Here is a 19,219-nt window from a genome sequence, read left to right as displayed (position 1 = left end):
TGAGGTTTACTTTTTGTAGTGAAGTCAAACACATTCATGCTTTAATCAATTTTAAAATTCTTTTTTTAGAAAAAAAAAACATTGTCAAAGAAAAAAAAAGTTTTGTTTGTTTGTTTGTTGGGGTTTAACGTCCGAGCAGCAATATTTCAGCTATATTCAGACAATGAACATGAAATGGATGATAAAATGAACATGAAATGAAGAAAAAAAAAGGATGGGTCACAAGGATAATAGGGTCGACAAATTTTGATTGCCACTAGAACAAGGGGGATGGGTAAGGTAGGGCAATTTAGCCTCCTGGGGCGGAGCGCAAAGGTTCCTACTCCTATCGAATACCACAGCAGGGGTCTTTAACGTGCGAGGAACGTGGCATCTTTCCCAACACGGTGCACCACTATGGTTTGTGGTCAGGTTTTCCGTATTATAGCCTGACAACCCCAGCATGTAACATGCCAGGGGTACCCCATTCCACCACCTGGGGCACACATCCCAGTTGCTCTGTGGGCAGAGCGCCTAGCCCCCGGCTAGGTTTCTGAGCACTATTTATTCGCCTTTTACGACAAGCTTAGCGCTGCTGCAGGCCTATTCTTTTAACACCCGGACCTGCACGGGGCGAAAAAAAAGAAGTGCTAAACAGTTTATTCTGCAGTGTCAAGAAAATTTGAAAAAAAATCAGATTTAATGTTTGAAGATATGAAACTGCTTTATATTTTCATCGCATATCACTCTCAATGTATTCAAATTTTCGGATACAGGTTATACAATGGTCCATCCGTCCATCCGTTCTTTTGTGTGTGTGTGTGTGTGTGTGTGTGTGTGTTAATATGATGGTGATAGATTATGGTGGTTTCATAGACAAAATACTTTTCGATGCTAGATTCACCAAATTGGTGTCTGAAATGCAACCTTTTGATCATAAAAATTTGCTAAAAACAATGCCGTTAACTTGAATAAACTCCAATATTATTGACATTAAGAACAATGTTTGTAAGACATGTTTTCATATTGCCTTGTATATATCCAATAAATGTAAAAAAAAAATCAAGCAACAAACTACCTACATTTATGTTGAAACATCTTTGCCTTGATGCATTTCAAGTAAATTTGACCTTTCAATATCACCAAACACTTTGGTGGTTATTTTTAGAGATTATAAGGCATAAAAACTTGGATAATACAATGAGATCACTGCGTTTTTTTTTTCGGCCTTGCACACATTTTGCCTGATTCTCTAATTCTTAAACAGAGAAGTACTTTAATTTCTACCATAGAAAATGTAGTCTTATTTCTTTAGAATTAATTTAAAATTGTTTAACTGAGGTGAACATATGGATTATGAACATGCTTTGCAAGTTATGGCTGCATGGGCGGATGGGAAAAAAACAGTGAAAATAAGAAATACTTTCCGTCAAAACATTCCGATGATTGATACGTCCGAGCAGCAATATTTCAGCTATATTCAGACGATGAACATCAAATGGATGATAAAATGAATATGAAATGATTATAAAATGGAAACAAAAGATGGGGCACAAGGATAATTGGGTGCAGAAATTTTGATTGCCACTAGAAAAAGGGGGATGGTAGGGTCGGGCAATTTAGCCTCCTGTGGCGAAGCGCAAAGGTTCCTACTCCTATCGAATACCACAGCACGGTTCTTTAACGTGCGAGGAACGTGGCATCTTTCCCAACACGGTGCACCACTATGGTTGCCGTCAGGTTTTCCGTATTATAGCCTGACAATCACAGCATGTAACACGCCAGGGATACCCCATTCCACCACCTGGGGCACACATCCCAGTTGCTCTGTGGGCAGAGCGCCTAACCCTCGGCTTGGTTCCTGAGCACTATTTAGTCGCCTTTTACGACAAGCTTAGCGCTACTGCAGGCTTATTCTTTTGACACCCAAACCTGCACGTTCCCGTTACAATTACTGAACTATGTCTGCTCTTGTGTGATGCGAACGTTATAACTTGCATCACAAAAAACCACAACAATGAAAAGATAAACATAGGAATCAATTTATTTACTAAAGGCAACAGCTTTTGTGGCCAAACACTCTTGCATACCATGGACACATAATTCATGAGACTGAGGCAGGCAAAACGTCACGGAAGAGCACCTTTGTTCATATTAAATCACGTTATCTGTTACAAACACATCATTAACATTATTGTGTAGTATTCAATAAAATCTGCCCCGTGCAGGTCCCGGTGTCAAAAGAATAGGCCTGCAGCAGCGCTAAGCTTGTCGTAAAAGGCGACTAAATAGTGCTCAGGAACCTAGCCGGGGGCTAAGCGCTCTGCCCACAAAGCAACTGGGATGTGTGCCCCAGGTGGTGGAATGGGGTACCCCTGGTGTGTTACATGCTGGGGTTATCAGGTTATAATACGGAAAACCTGACCGCAAACCATAGTGGTGCGCCGTGTTGGGAAAAATGCCACGTTCCTGGCACGTTAAAGAAACCTGATGTGGTATTGGATTAGGAACCTTTGCGCTCCGCAACAGAAGGCTAAATTGCCCGGCTCTACCTATCCCTCTCTGTTATCTTGTGGCAATCAAAATTTGTCGACCCTATTATCCTTGTGTCCCATCCCTTTTTTCATTTCATCATCATTTCATGTTCATTTTATCATCTCTTCATGTTCATCGCCTGAATATAGCTCGACCCTACCCATCCCTTCCTTTTTAGTGGCAGTGTAAATTTTATTGAAATATTGCTGCTTGGGCGTTAAACCCCAACAATCAATCAATCAATCTGAAATATTGCTGCTCGGGCGTTAAACCCCAATAATCAATCAATCATATTCAACGGACACTAACTGGCTTGGGCTAACTAAAAACAAGGGCCTATTTGTTCAAGTCCATGTCCACTGGATAGATATTTATTTACTGGATACTTTGGATGGATGGCATTAGACTAATCTATTGGATAACTTTTGTCACCGGATAAATCTTGTAAACAGTTTTACACAGGTTACCTAATGTAAGATTACCGTTGCTAGTAAGCCCTTAGGCAGCCCATAGTTTTATCGATATCGTGATCTGGAAATACTCTTATAGCATCCTTTGCCTGGCTAAATTTTCGTCGGAGCGTTTTTGCCTTCTCTTTTTCAACATAAAATAAAATATAAAATAACATTAACTTATCAAAAAGAGCAGTAAATAAATAATTGAAAAAGATTAACTTAATTACAGCACAATACCGTGAAAGTATTTTGGTTCGTGATGTATCACATTTCATGGTTTTCGTGGATTTTGTAAACGACGAAATTTGGTTCCTCATAAAATCGAAATGTGGATAGAATAGTGAAATCTTCGAATTCAAGAATATGCAAAACTAGCATTTTTCCCCAAACCATAAAGATTGGTACCCACGAATTAAAGTACTTTTACAGTACCTTTTGTCTGTGTGTAATGTGCCATATGACTCGGATGCGAAAAAAAAACAAAGAAAATTCACAAAGATTTATTTAATTGTTTGGTATAGCTGGTTTTCTTTTCTTTATACGCTTCAACATACAAAAATTGGTTATGTATGTGCATTTATGATATACTAGGTGTGCTAAAGCTTAAGATTTTTAAACACAGTCTATTATGAATTTAGCTTACTAATTTTATTGAGTATATTATTTTACCAATACCGCACACACACATACACACACAAATGGAAAAAAAATCAAGTATAACCTAAAATAGATTACCTTCAATAGCATTGCTTTTCCTTAATTATTCCTTAAAATAACTTAACAGTTAGTTATTTGACATTTGGTCCGATTTTTTCATGTTACATTTATATCCGTGTCAATGTCTAAAAACAGGTTTATAAATTTGAAATACTTATAGTGTTCAAGTCCAGAAAACCTTGAACTACTTTCGATGAGGTCTTGGGCCCAGTAGTTTTTTTTCGACTAAAGTTTGTCGTGAGGACAAAGTTCGATTTTATCTCAATTATATAAATTGAGAATTACAAATATTTCGTCATCTTTCAATTTAGTGAGAGGCCGGTCAGCAAATATGAAACTCGTTCTTGTTTTCCTTTGTTTTGGTAAGTTTTTATTGTATACTGTGAAGGAGCAATTTTTTTCTCCGGGTTCATATTCATATATATTTAGTTTTGTTAGATATAGTGAAACCACGAATGAATGGTTCAATTTCCATAACAAATTGTGATAGCCTTACCAAACCTTCGAATTTAAAACCATATAAATGGTAAATATGGAAGTCTTCTCTGCTTGAAATAATCATTTTAAGGTCTGCTTCACTGGATGATTTGGGATTTTTTTTTCGAATGTCAGCAAAGTGAGTTTCCTTAGCAAAGGTGTCTGCCCTTGAAATGTTCATCGACTGTTAATTTCATTGAAATTTGTTTTACTAGTTTTACCAAAATGATATGAAACATTTTGTTCTTATTCTTTGATTCTGAATACACTGTCAAAATTTTGAGTTATTGCATAATATGTTCATACTGCCTAATTCTTACAGAGACTGATACTTAATTTGTTATCTATTACTTGCAATAAAATGTGACCACATCGATGTGGTTTTACAAAATGAACAAAAATGATAACGAAGTTAATCAAGGAATTATTTATATAAAAAAAGAATTGATAATCATTACCAAGAACCGTACAATTTTAGTGTCTTTTTTGTTATTTTCCATTGTTGAAAATATAAAAATAGAAATACATCGATTAATAAACTTATAATATATCTTGTTAATATTTTTTCAGTTGTAATTGCTTATGCACAACACGGGTGAGTATTCATATTGAATTATGATAACGTTTGATATCAAACCAATGCTTGGATTATTTGTTATCAAATACATTTAATACAAGGATTTTTTTTTCGTGTTACTTCTTTGTTTGTTGTTTTGTTTTCGTTTTTTTTTCTTTGTTTTGCCTTATTTTTGTTTTTTTATAGAAATACTCTTAGACATCTTTTCAGCCTTTCTAGTGTCGTATTTTAATGAGTAGTATAGTTATAATAACATCAGGGAATAGAAATGGTCTTTCCTTTATTCAATGACCATCACCACCTGATGAACTTCCTTAGGTAGATAATTGCGCAATTAACAAGAAAATGTATACTTCATATTACACAGAGTCAAATATAAATGAAATGATAGAATGTTTAATCTCATTTTTAAAATCTAGCTGAAACATTTCATCAAGTAAAGGCCATTTAATCACAGGAAGACCGACTATATTCCCTGGAGTTATATCACTCGCTATAACCTGCCGCCTTAATATATGTACATGTATTATAACGAAAAGAAATTAGATGTGTGCTGAAACAAGATAGACATTATTAATATAAAACCGCAATGAGTACAAGTCAAAGAAATCGCAGAAACCCGATGGTAATATATCAATTTCTCTAACAGAGATATCAAATATATGTCGAGGTGGAGAATATTTACTCGAGGGTGTCTGAGATTTCCTGGTGTTGCTTTTTTTCTTTTTTGTTTTGTTTTGTTTTGTTTTTTGGTTTTTTTTTCTCACATATAAGGCTAATTCTGTGATTAGTACGTCCATTTTAAGATATCACATGGCTACAAATAGGAATATGCTTGTCTAAACATAAAATCTTAGCATGTAAACCAATATTTTAGGAGAAAACAAATAGATAAGTAAAATACGACAACGTCTTATCTGTTTAACATATACAATTTCATAACTAGTATTTCATAATTTTAACAAGAAATTTTATGAACTAAGAATGCTGGCTGTAAGGAGATAAAACAAGGGTAAGAGACACAACAAATAATTGGAACATTTGTATTCACCATTTTACATCAATCCCATGCATCAAAGAAAGTTGGACTGATTTCATTCTATTTCAAAGGGAAGCCTGAACGGCTTTTGTGAAATTGAATATGATACAAACATATCACTGATTACAAGAGTTATGTCCCTTACCCTAGGTCTACGTCCTTAAATGTTATATGTCTGTGTGATACGTGTCAACATTGTATAAAACAAAATCTGTTTAATTATTTTGAACCATGGGTTCTGATCGATAATGTGAAATAGATATAACCTTACTAGCCTACTATCATATTTTCATATGGATGTTTTAATTAGAGATGTGTTTCATACATTGATTTGTTTGACAGGTGTCAATCAGACAGTGACTGCACCTGTGATCACGGAAAAATCCCTAAGTGTGATAACCATCAATGTCAGTGTCTCCATGACAACGGAAATCCAGTAGGGTAAGCGTATGAGTATCTGTATTTTGTTGATCAAAACAAGATATATTCATAACGAATTTGAAATATACGGAAAAGGCTCTAGATTTTAGGGTACTACCATTTGTTAGCACCCCGCCAATAAACATAGAATGCTGCTCCCTTATCAGGGTATATCAATACAAGTTTCTTCAACTTTCCATTACAACGACACGCTATATATTCCTTCGATATTCCAATATTTCATTCGTAATGATGACAACTTTTTGGAAGTGTCTGTGGTTGTTCACGTCTCTAATAACATAATTGTTCATATGAAACCCGTTTTGTGGTTTCCGTGGTTCATTCAAACCACGAATATAGATTTTGTACGAAATCTAATGTTTCAACTGAAAACCACAATAGTCTGATGAAATCTTGAAAGTTAAATAAAATCCAAGAAATAAAAATACTTTCACACGTGATACCCTAATAAAATTGCCATCATAATGAAGGGCTGATAAGTCGTGTTCTAGTTTCATTTGCTCTGTAGAATTTACGTTTCCTTTCTGTTAAAATCTGAAGACCGATCTGCATTTTATTGTTTACTTCCGGGATTTCGAAAAGTTGCATTACAAAGAAAGGCCTTCTGTATATTGCTTTTCATAATTATTACGTGTTTTTCATGTAAAAATAGCTGTTTGTCATTTTCATCAGTATTTTTGCACAGGAAGATGTCATATTTTAATATTGAATAAAACATTCTGTAAATGACAAATTCACCAAACCTTTAAATGAAAGATTGGGTCCAATTTTTGTGAAGCCAAGTAGTTACCTGAAGAGACTTACATACCCTATTTCAGGTTTATTTCTTTTCATGTAATAATATTGCAGAAAACGTCAAACTGATCAATGCCAAAACAGTTCTGACTGCAAGGCTCATTGCTCTCCTCATATTGGAGACTGCATCAACAATAAATGCCACTGCCACTCTCATTAAGGTATATAGCCATATATTTATTAAGGCAATTTGTTACAAAGCATTTCGATTGGCCAAAGTATGCATGTAAACAGTGTTATTACTTTTCGTCTATTTGACAACTATTGAAAATTATTTAAGGAATTTCAAATGTGATAAAAAAAAACAAAAAAAAACAAAACAAAATAAAATGATTAAATAAGGTATTATGATAATATATCAATTTGAATGTATACTAATAAATATAGGATTTTGAATATACCACCATATAAAACAAATAATAAACATGATTGCTTAGGGCCATACATATTCTAGTTAATGTATGCACTTATTTTTGCAGACAAAAGGTGTCTGCCCTTGAAATGTTCATCGACTGTTAATTTCATTGAAATTTGTTTTACTAGTTTTACCAAAATGATATGAAACTTTTTGTTCTTATTCTTTGATTCTGAATAATTTTAAACGTTGAATATTCTATAAAACATGATCAAAATTCGTTACGTGTGAACGTTAAATATAGATTAAAATGATGCCATAACTATTACCATTTTTTTTTTAGGTTATTGCAACACGTATCTTCGGTTGAATAAAATGATGAAAACTTAATTTATGTCTCTAATTTGAAAATAAAATGTAGTTAAATACCAATAAAAATTACCACGAAGACGTAAAAACAAAGGCATAGACCTTACTTGATGTTTGTTGGGGTTTAACGCCCGAGCAGCAATATTTCAGCTGTATCCAGAAGGTGAACATGAGGTGGATGATAAAATGAACATGAAATGATGATGAAATGAAAAATGGGATGAGACACAAGGATAATGGGGTCGACAAATTTTGATTGCCACTGGAAATAGGGAGAGATGGGTAGGGTCGGGCAATTTAGCCTCCTGTGGCGGAGTCCTATGGTTCCTACTCCGGGAGAATACCACAGTAGGATTTTTTAACGTGCGAGGAACGTGGCATCTTTCCCAACACGGTGCACCACTATGGTTTGCGGTCAGGTTTTCCGTATTATAGCCTGACAACCCCAGCATGTAACACACTAGGGGTACCCCATTCCACCGCCTGGGGCCACACATCCCAGTTGCTCTGTTGGCAGAGCGCCCTAGTCCCCAGCTAAGGTTCTGAGCACTATTTAGTCGCCTCTTTCGACAAGCTTAGCGCTGCTGCAGGCTTATTCTTTTTAACACCCGGACCTGCTCGAGGCGACCATACTTGAGGACTTGCTCTATCAAAAAAAAATAAAGTGGTACCGTTCGTTTGGACCCAGAGTGCGACTTGAAAGACATTTTAGCTCCAATAAAGGGGCATTGTTGAACTGTTAACCTTCAGATAGTAAGTGTTCTAACCCCTGTTGTTGTGTGGTCGGGGTTCGTGATTCCTATTTTTAACTATTTTTTTATTTTTTTTTTTTTTTTGTTTTGTTTTGTTGTTTTTTTTTTGGGGGGGGGGGTTATGTTTTTGTTTTTGTCGTTTAACCTGATATCCTTCATTCAGTCAACCAACTAATCTTTCTTCTAATCCTATATCTACGTTAAAAAGGATTTCCTAGATCTGTTAATGCAATGTAACTCGAAAATATCCACATTTTATTATTGAATGTTTAACTGCCATTTAAGGACCTCTCTTATTCATAAATATATCTGTAATATAAATATATATCTGAATTATGAATGTATAACTATTGTAAACGTGCAATTTTCACCATAAATAATCACCGTTTCTAAGTTTTATTCACAAATTTGGTTTCCTATATAATCTCTGTTGGACTTTTCATAACTATATTTCACATTATCGACCTAAATTTTGTAGTCGAACCGCCATCTTCTTTTAAATTTAGTTCTGAAGTTTTTTGGTGTTTTTAGATGTTTTTGCTTGAAAATAAAGTATACAACATACCGGTTTCTGCAATATTTACCTACAAATGCACTTTTGAATCATTATTCCAATTGCCAATAATATAGGTTTTGTAGAAAAAAAAATGATTTTCCAATGCTCCCCATTCAAAATCACCATCTCCAATATTCTACAAAGCTGATGGTGTATCCCATTCCAGTAAAGTATTGCGTCTTTTCTAATATGTTAAACGGTAAAAGTGATTTACAACTGGTAGGCGAGGGAGTAGAGAAAAAGTTTATACCAAGTGTTTTGGGTGTGGTCATAATGCATATGCATAAATCTGAATTTGCACACTTTAAGTAAGTAAAGCATCTAAATTCGATCATTCCTTTCATATGTATTTTTCAAAATATAAAGGTTAACTGTTAGGTCATCTAAGATTAATTAGTAGATTCTCATCCCTGCCCGCACCTCGAAATTTGCTCAGGCCATTTTTCTTAGCCCCGTGCAGGTCCGGGTGTTAAAAGAATAGGACTGCAGCAGCGCTAAGCTTGGCGTATAAGGCAACTAAATAGTGCTCAGAAACCTAGCTGGGGGCTAGGCGCTCTGCCCACAGAGCAACTGGGATGTGTGCCCCAGGTGGTGGAATGGGGTACCCCTGGCGTGTTACATGCTGGGGTTGTCAGGCTATAATACGGAAACCTGACCGCAAACCATAGTGGTGCACCGTGTTGGGAAAGATGCCACGTTCCTCGCACGTTAAAGAACCCTGCTGTGGTATTCGATAAGAGTAGGAACCTTTGCGCTCCGCCACAGGAGGCTAAATTTCCCGACCTTACCCATCCCCCTTTTTCCAGTGGCAATCAAAATTTGTCGACCCTATTATCCTTATGTCCCATCCTTTTTTTTTCATTTCATGTTCATTTTATCATCCATTTCAAGTTCATCGTCTGAATATAGCTTAAATATTGCTCCTCGGACGTTAAACCCCAACAAACAAACAAACAATCCAAACCCGGATTTTTATCGTGTCCGTTTATTGCAGTAGTATTACATACCGGTTAAAAACTTCCCGTGGTAAAACAACATCGTGTTTATTATATCAAGAGTTGTGCAAGGCCTCGATGAAAGAAAAGGATGGTATGCATTCAACATAAGCGACCAAAAAACAATAGTGGACGTGTACAATGACTTTTTGGGGGTAAAATTGAAGTTCTCCAATACCGGACTTACAAACTGCTAGAATTACAGCTCATATCAGACATAACAAGCAAGAGTTGGGCACCGAAATTGACCCAAGTGTGAACCATAGTGATGCCATAACTTGCCTAGGGCCGTACATTGAGTACAGGTTGAACGTTGATGAGTTGAAATAACGAAAGTTGATGCTTTAAAAATACTGATGGATGGGGCAAAGAAGGCAACCAATTTGCCAAATCTTAAACACGAACTTAATGCAAAAAAAGAATTATACAATGACATTATTGCATGGCTTCAATCAGCAAATGTAGGATTTCTAAGCACAAACAGAGATGCACTTGGAAACACTTTTGTGAATACCATATGTGATGGGTTATGGTTTGTAGATGGCAACCATAGAACCCTGGAAAACAGGGCATGTAATGTGCCTGATGCACTTTCACATCTTCAAGGCTACTATAAACTAGAACTCGGAAAAAAGATTGATGCTAAAAGAGTGTCCTCAGGTCCCATTCTACCGCACTGTTGTTGTTAAGTGAAAATGGATTTTTGAAGAGAGAGCAGTGAGGAGCTGTCAGGGATGTAGTCAGTTTGGTACCAACTTATTGAAATATGCAAATTATCTTGTATCCAGGAAATATCATTCTGAGTGTAGCAGTTCAAAAAAAGTATTCCAGGGTGACAAAGAAAGGTAATGATTAAATTTAAATTCTTAAAAAAAGTGGTAAATGATATGCAGTATACAATGTAGACATTCCAAATAAATATTTTTAGTACTGCTATTTTAATGAAAAAAAAATCCAGCAAAAAAATTTCAGGAGTCTTTGCCTTAAGTTCAATTTTCAGTAAAATCTATGATATTTTGCTGGTTTTCTGTAGTGCAGCCATGTAAAACAAACCTACAAATTTTTTCTCGTCAACTTATAGAAGGTCGAAAGTGACAAGTTTGTCAGTTACCTGCCCAAGGTCGGCCGCTCTCTCTGGACACTGCGGCTTCCTCTGTCACTAAAACTGACGGCCAAAATAGCTGAAATATTGCTGAAAGTGGCCTTGAGTCCCATTAAATCAATCAATCAACTAATACCCTTCAAGCCTTGCACAATCACAATATTCTTTACATGCACTATGCACAATTTACATTTCAGGTGTGAATACTTGAACCCATCTACAGTCAATCAAACAGAAGCAGCCAGGTACCAGACAATACACGCTGCTGTTCTTCATAGTGACTATTTTAAATGAATTAAGCCTTTCCCATGTCAAATACTTGCCTGGAACTCAGGTGTGGCCGTGAATTTAGAACATTTGAAAAAAAAACACAAACAAAAACAAACAAAAAAACCAACGGAATAAATTCAAATAAATGGCTATACAATGCAGAGTGAAAATGAATGTGTGAAAAAAATCAATAATATTTAATACTAAATCCTTTTAATACCCAAAATAATAGGTTTTGTAATCCTGATCGTCATCTTTACAGTCACTTTGGGTCTTCAAGCAATGTCTGCATATATCTGATAGAAAATATAAAATAAAATCCTCCCACCCGCCCCATATTTTCTGTGACGGTTGGAAGAGAATCTGCTAATTAATTTTAGATGGCCTTAATATGTGTTCTCATTTTATTGATTTTTCATATGACGAAACTACTTCTTTGAACACAAATATTATTTTTCTGCGATCAAATAGTTCAATTACTGAGAGGACTAGCACTTATTTCATGACATTGCAAGGGGATTGAATTTCAAACTTATTCAAGTTTCTTTAACGTGATTATAATACAAATATAAGTTGACTCTTTGTTTACCTTTTAATGCCATTGATGTCATGGCGAATTAAAACTGCTAGACGATCATTTGGAGATATCATATAATTTGGAAATATCGTTTAAAATATTATCTAGCAGCGTTTGTAAGAATCAAGTTCTATAAAATGTGATACACCTTAAAAAGACTACACATTTTTCTTAATGTTATTAGGTTGCTTTACATGTTTTTGTGATGAAATGTATAATTATTAATCACAATTTGTCTGCTCTTAGGAGTTAATTCACTTTGAACATACAATATTTTCCAATAATGTAGTGTCATTTACGGAATTATCTCACTTAATTTTAACTTTTGCAGTGCATTCTATATAATTTCTATCTTATGTTTGTTTGTTTGTTTGTTGGGGTTTAACGTCCGAGTAGCAATATTTCAGCTATATTCAGACGATTAACATGAAATTGATGGTAAAATGAACATGAAATGATGATGAAATGAAAAAGGGATGGGACACAAGGACAATGGGGTCGACAAATTTTGATTGCCACTGGTAATAGGGAGAGATGGGTAGGGTCGGGCAATTTAGCCTCCTGTGGCGGAGCCCTATGGTTCCTACCACAGTAGGGTTCTTTAACGTGCGACGAATGTGGCAACTTTCCCAACACGGTGCACCACTATGGTTTGCGGTCAGGTTTTCCGTATTATAGCCTGACAATCCCAGCATTGTAACACGCCAGGGGTACTCCATTCCACCACCTGGGGCACACATCCCAGTTGCTCTGTGGGCAGAGCGCCTAGCCCCCGGCTAGGGTTCTGAGCACTATTTAGTCGCCTTTTACGACAAGCTTAGCGCTGCTACAGGCCTATTCTTTTACACCCGGACCTGCACGGGGATCTATCTTATGAACATGGGTTCTATGCAAAACAACAGGTAATTTTCTGTTTATTTAAGCATTTTAAACAAAATATCAAAAAATAAAGTATGTAGGCTTTTCTATCATATATCACATTTTGCATGAAGCTGGAGTGTTTACTATGGTGGTGCATAATACATTAAACCTAATACGAGGGGACTGGTATTGACAGATTTTTGGTTTATTCAGGTTCCGGTTTACCAAGGATTTAGCGTAAAATAATCGTAGTTGTATATGTAATGTAAATAGTGACTTAACCATACTCTTTTTGCACTCGTTTTAGTTCGGTGTAGACAGGTGTTTGGTTTTCCAAGGTTTAGAATACGCCATAATCGATATAAACGGACTTTATTTTGTTAAGATAGTTTTCGGGATTTTGAGAATTCGGTTTAGAAGGTTTTGTTGTATCACAAAACGTATAAATATGATCGAAATCATACTGAAGATGACTTCATTTACTTAATATTTCAATTTAAATTATTTATTTATGTCTTTGTTTCTATTTTTATATCCAGCAAATATCTAATCAATTTCAGAAAAAAATCACACTTCGAGTTAGTAATGCTATAAAGATGCATAAAAATAGTAATTGATTTTATTCTCTTTTGTTTAACTATATAGACAGAGGATAAATCATAGAATGTTCTCTGTTAAAGACAATTAGATAAATACGATAAACAACATGTAGAGTAAATTTGGTAATTCACTGTCAGATTATTCCACGCCAAAACGTCAAAGCATTATTTTCATGTAATGACAATTTTTTACGTTACCGATGATTCGGAATATCATTCCATCCATCATAAAAGAAACACTTTATTTGAAAATAATAATAAATTATTGAGAAAATCTTTTTGAAGTAACCAAGACATGATCACTTGTACACGGAACTTGCTCGTTAATTCTTGGTTTTCTTCGGCACTCGTATTAATATTTTGGTAAGTTACACTTTCAAATGAACCAGCCTATAATTTTTAGCGACTATAATTTTCAGGAAATGTCCCGGTTCTACGTTCACTATCCCGTATTTATACTGTCAGTGTTTCATGAAGAAAAAGTAGACTTCTATATATAAAGTTTTAGCTGTGTGCATATTTTTTTTACGTTACCGATGCAACTCGGCGGGTGTTTCTAGAAAAGCAGAGGACGCTCACCCTACCGGTGCACCTGGTCCATGCTCCCATTTTGGTGGAGTCCGAATTGCTCATTTGCTTTTGTTACTTTGTATGTATGAATTTAGGTACTTTATGTTCTTTGTTGTGTGTGTCTGTTTGTCCCTTGATTACATTCTTTTGATTTAACAAATATTAATAGGAAACTCCATTAAACCCGTAAAGTATTTCAATATAACGCCAATGGAAATATGTCAAAGACAAAACAACTTTAACAGGATGGAAAATGTCGGCTTGAATTGGTCTTCAATGAAAGACGAGGAAACCCTGTTTGTTCACTTCATTAAATGTTTTGTTACTCTAATTAATTTACAATAACTGACTAAGATAAATCAGTTCTTCAAAATTTATTAATGGCTTCCAAAACCAAATTAATCCTGCAGGTAAACCGGTATATGACAACAACTGTACATTAATATGCGGTTACGACATAAGTAAGAATCAAGCAGTGGGGGGAACATGGTATAAACTCACCATTTTAAAAGTTTAGTTAAAATATTTACACTAAAGGATCAAGGAAAAGGACAAGATTTCCCATACATGTATCACTATATAATTTGAGTTATTATTTCATTGCATTTCACTTAAAATGAATATTTCAAGGACATATAACTAAAACCTCATGCTTCCAACATTCTATTGAGCACATCGAGTGATGCAAAGATAAAATAAGGGTCATTTCAAATAGAAAAACCATCATTGAGTGACATTATGTCGTCAGATTGGTGGAGTTTTGGCATACATGTTTGCGATTTATTTTTTCCATTTTGTCTGATTCTTTCAAAAACGTACACTAAATAATAACATAACATTCACGTTTTATCGGCAAAATACCGAAGCATCAAAATGCATTAATAGGGAGAGTCCAGACACATCAAAATCCGAATGCATGATTAAAACATAAAAACAGGAAACAGGTGATCTACACACACAAGGTATTTGAAAGAATAAATAACGATAACAAATATAAACTGAAGATAAAGAATACAAGACAGTTAATGAAAAACTGTATCACCAGCAATATGATTTCCAACAAAAACAAGAGGTGTCGTCCTGTGCATTGAAGGGTGAGTATATCCTGCTCCATAAGCAGATTCTATCCGTTTTGTAGAAAAAGTGACTATGGGAATCACATGCACGAGGATTATTGTGAAAAGTATACATCATAGGCTGGAGATATTTTGTCTGTAAGAATCGAATTTGAGAGTTAAAACCATGACGCTTTCCATAAAATTTCGATTCCACACGCCCTGTATCATCTATGCATACATTAATGTGTAGGTATACAGTAGAAGGTATATCGTTTGAATCTTAGATTTCATGTTTATTTTGGTAGCTCAAATTTAAGTTATCCTTGCAATAAGGCCCATTCAGACATATTTCTACAAAACGGAATCTTCAACTAAAGGGATGGGCTATAGTCTTATACGATTATACAAGGGTGGTGCACAATTTTTGCCCATAAGCGATTTTTTATTATTTCGAAAAAATGTGACCGACGGTAAATTGCTACAATATAAACTCACATTGTCGAACATTTAACAGTGCAGATGTGCGATTTTATTTTCAAACAAATCGCAGAGTATTTTCACATTAAATCAGTCCGATGGAATGAATTGAACATAACAACATGAACATGCCTTACGACTCGCCTTTCGAAAATCGCCTTTGTACCATGCATATATTACAGGATTTAAGACAGAATTCATAATGCCAAGAAAAACTAGCCATGGGGATACACTATTCAAACTCCAGCTTTCCTTGTAGCCGCTTGCAAAAGCCAACATAAAAGAGGTGTATGGTAACCAGCAGACCGTGAAAGCAATCGTGATTGAAAGCATAACTTTAGCACCTTTTATGTTCTTCTGAAGCTGAACATCTTCTTTTTTCAACTCGGTCAGTGGTTTTACTCGAGTATAAAATTTTCGTATGGCAAAGAATATGCGGAAATGTGCAAGGCATGAGAGAAAACTAAGAATAACTATGACAATCGACGTTATCCAAAAATATTCACCTGGAAATATTCTGGTATAGCTACACCCAATCGCATTCTCATTCCAATTATTCCATCCAACAAAAAGAGGAATGGTGATAGATATGCATATCAACCACGGCAAAATTGTAATCGCTGACGTCAACGAACTTCCGGTTATTCGTACCCATACTTCCTGGTGACAAATAGATAGGTATCGATCAAAAGATAAGAGGAAAACTGTAACCTGAGACACAAGGGTCATGGCACTGATAATCTGGGAACGCATCATACATGTTGTCATCATGTTGTTGAGCTTTGGATAAAACACATAAAAGATCTGAATCCCAGAACCAATTCCGGTAAAAAAATCCGTTATTGCCAAGTTGAAAACTAAAGCATTCGAAATTCGTTTGAGGTTAATGAATCTCAGAAAGACATATATAACAAAGGCATTTTCTGTACATGCCGTGGCAAAAATAAACTGCTGGAGAGACAAGAATGCCAGTAGTATTTCTGGGAGGGATCTTGGAGCCATTGCCGTTGAGTTGTCCGAGTTGTCACTGTACTCATTTTTGTTGACAATCAAATTTGTGAGATCTATTCTAAAAATAGAATCATTCCATATTGTTGTATTCATTTCTGTAGATTCTGTGGTATGCATGTGTGGGTTCCTGAAAAGAAAAAAATATAATTTCAATATTCATTTAAGGAGGTAGAACTAGGGTAAGGGACACAACTCTTATAAATCGTTGAAAAGTTTGTATTCAGCATTTTACATCAATCTCATGTAAGCATCAAAGTAACTTGGATTTATTATATTCTTTTTCAAATGAAAGCTTGATAGGCTTTAGTGAAAGTTATTTCCCTTACCCTAGGTCTACCTCCTTAAAAAAATTACCTAATGACTGAAAAAAATCAAATTATTGTCAACACTATAAATAGAAACAATAGAACTGCATTCCTTGTATTGTTTTGTATTATAAAATCACTGATTGGTGGATTCGGCTTCCCATTTCGACAGTTTAGGTTCTTTTTTCAGTTTTTTCTTACTATTTGATGCTCATGAGAGAATTCTCCTGAAAACATGTGTACAGTATATCGCAATTTTAAATATATATGTGATTGGCATTTTGGCATATCCTTTATTTACTGCTAAAACGCCCATTTTGCCGTTCAAATGTCCCTCGCAAAGCCTTAATTTTATGTAGCGAAATTTAGAACCCACAAAAAAAAACCTAACGCTAACCCTAACTAAAATTGATATCTACAATTTTATGTTGGTTTTTCATTCCCTTTTTGTTACTTACTCTCCCTCCTTTTTTCATTACTTATGGCCTCATTCGTTGCTAATTTGTAACTCATTCCTTATTGGTTACTTATTTCTTTGTAAGTTGCTAATATTATTAGTGATTTCTTGCACTCGTAATTTCAGAACTGTACATTCGTATATGATTTGCATATTTATATATATTACTACATCACCTTATATTGCTGATATGTGCCATAGAACGGTCATTTCTTGCTTAATACGAGATCAAAAGTACCCCTTAATTACCATTCACATGTGTTCTACGTGTTTTTACTTGTATGAGAGCTGGATGTTTACGTTAAAAGATAAAATGATTGGTTACCATTGAACTTTGTTATATAGATGAGAAATGCATAGTATTCGATTACCAGCTGTATTCGGACAATCACGGTTAGGAAGTCATCCGATTTTAAGTTCGTACAATTTCGGACTCACTCGAAGTTTACCTATCTTAGCCGATTGACGAACTGTTGCGTTACATTCTAAAATTTCAAGTACATTTACGAAAAAGGAATACACTTATTTTGCTAGTAATGTGCAAATATACGATGTCAAAAGATAGGAAATAGAAATTAAATGAACATGAATGCATATTATCAATCATCATCCATGCATAATCGTCCTTAAATCGACCAAAAATCTATTTTGTGATATTTTGAATTCTGAAGTCCATACGTATATCTTAGCCATGGAGTATGGTGAACATAAGAAAATCGCTGATTGATTGGGAGTTAATTTTAGTTGAGCATTGGATTCGCCTAGTTATTTTTACTTGTGTGGTGCACATTCGTTATTTACGTATTTGTTACTATTTCTTTATTCATTTCGTATTCTTTTTTCGTTACTTACTTGATACTAATTCCTTATTCGTTACTAATTCTTTTTTCGTTACTTTTTACTTCATTCTTTTTCTTTTTCCGTTAGTGTGCTTTAAAGGCGACATGAGTATGTAGGCTATAAAATATGCACAAATCTCCGCGTTTTACTAATAATACCCCCAATATCCGCTACTTGGTTCTTGATTAATATGAAAAGAAGGGACAAAGCTATTAAAAGTAGATATACCCTAGATATGTATCAAATTTTGTATCCGTGGATATTCTAGTTTGAAGATCATTTCTACGTGACCAAATTCAGTCTATTAACTATAAAATTGACTTATAAAATAAAATATATTATCGATGTTTGTTTGTTGGGGTTTAACGTCCGAGCAGCAATATTTCAGCTATATTCAGACGATGAACATGAAATTGATAATAAAATGAACATGAAACAATGATGAAATGAAAAAGGGATGGGACACAAGGACAATGGGGTCGACAAAGTGAAGTGAAAATTGTTTTAGGTTCAAAGAAACGTGTTTACTGTTCATCCGAATGAGACTGTCAATCAGAATTCCGTATGTTGGTGAGTTACGTCCCTTTGAAAAAAAACTTGCTGAATTGGTTTGAATTCCGTAAATATGGAATAGGACTATTTCTCTTGGTAGAACTTTACGGTGCCCGATTTGACGATCCAAGATGGTCTTCCTAAAGATACAGATACAGCATACCGAAAATGCAATATTGATACTATTGGATAATTTTTTTAATATTTGACGATACGTTTGTAAAAAGAATATAATGTTTAAGAAAATTATTTTTAACTTAGAACAAAATATCTTTGAATGACTTTTTAATTAAGGGTTCACATATGATTCATTTCCTTCGTAAGACGATTTTGCATAAAGAAGGCTTGACATTTTCCTTGAAAATATAAATGGTATGGACATTTGTGGTATTGTTTGTTGTGTTTTTTTAGTTTGTTTTTTTGTGTTTGTTTTTGTTGTGTGTGTGTTTTGATTTGGTGTATGTGTGTTCTGTTTTGTTTTGTTTTTTAATGACGCTT

General features: G+C 34.8%; 1 protein-coding gene across 1 annotated transcript; it reads left to right on the top strand.

Annotated features, from left to right (window-relative positions):
• The first annotated feature begins 3,938 nt into the window (after nt 1-3,938).
• Nucleotides 3,939-7,760, top strand: LOC148603042 (uncharacterized). Its single transcript, XM_088553481.1, has 5 exons — nt 3,939-4,048; nt 4,734-4,758; nt 6,122-6,220; nt 7,070-7,176; nt 7,714-7,760. The coding sequence occupies exons 1-4, from the start codon at nt 4,018-4,020 to the stop codon at nt 7,173-7,175; spliced, it is 261 nt and encodes an 86-aa protein (XP_088409607.1). The 5' UTR covers nt 3,939-4,017; the 3' UTR covers nt 7,176; nt 7,714-7,760.
• Nucleotides 7,761-19,219: the final 11,459 nt, after the last annotated feature.

Source organism: Perna viridis, chromosome 11 (genome assembly GCF_037379345.1).
Source record: "Perna viridis isolate PV_CMFRI_1.1 ecotype Kerala chromosome 11, ASM3737934v1, whole genome shotgun sequence".
In the NCBI taxonomy this organism is placed as follows: Eukaryota; Metazoa; Mollusca; class Bivalvia; order Mytilida; family Mytilidae; genus Perna; species Perna viridis.
Note: the sequence above shows the minus strand (reverse complement) of the source record. Positions and strands in the feature narration are given on the sequence as shown.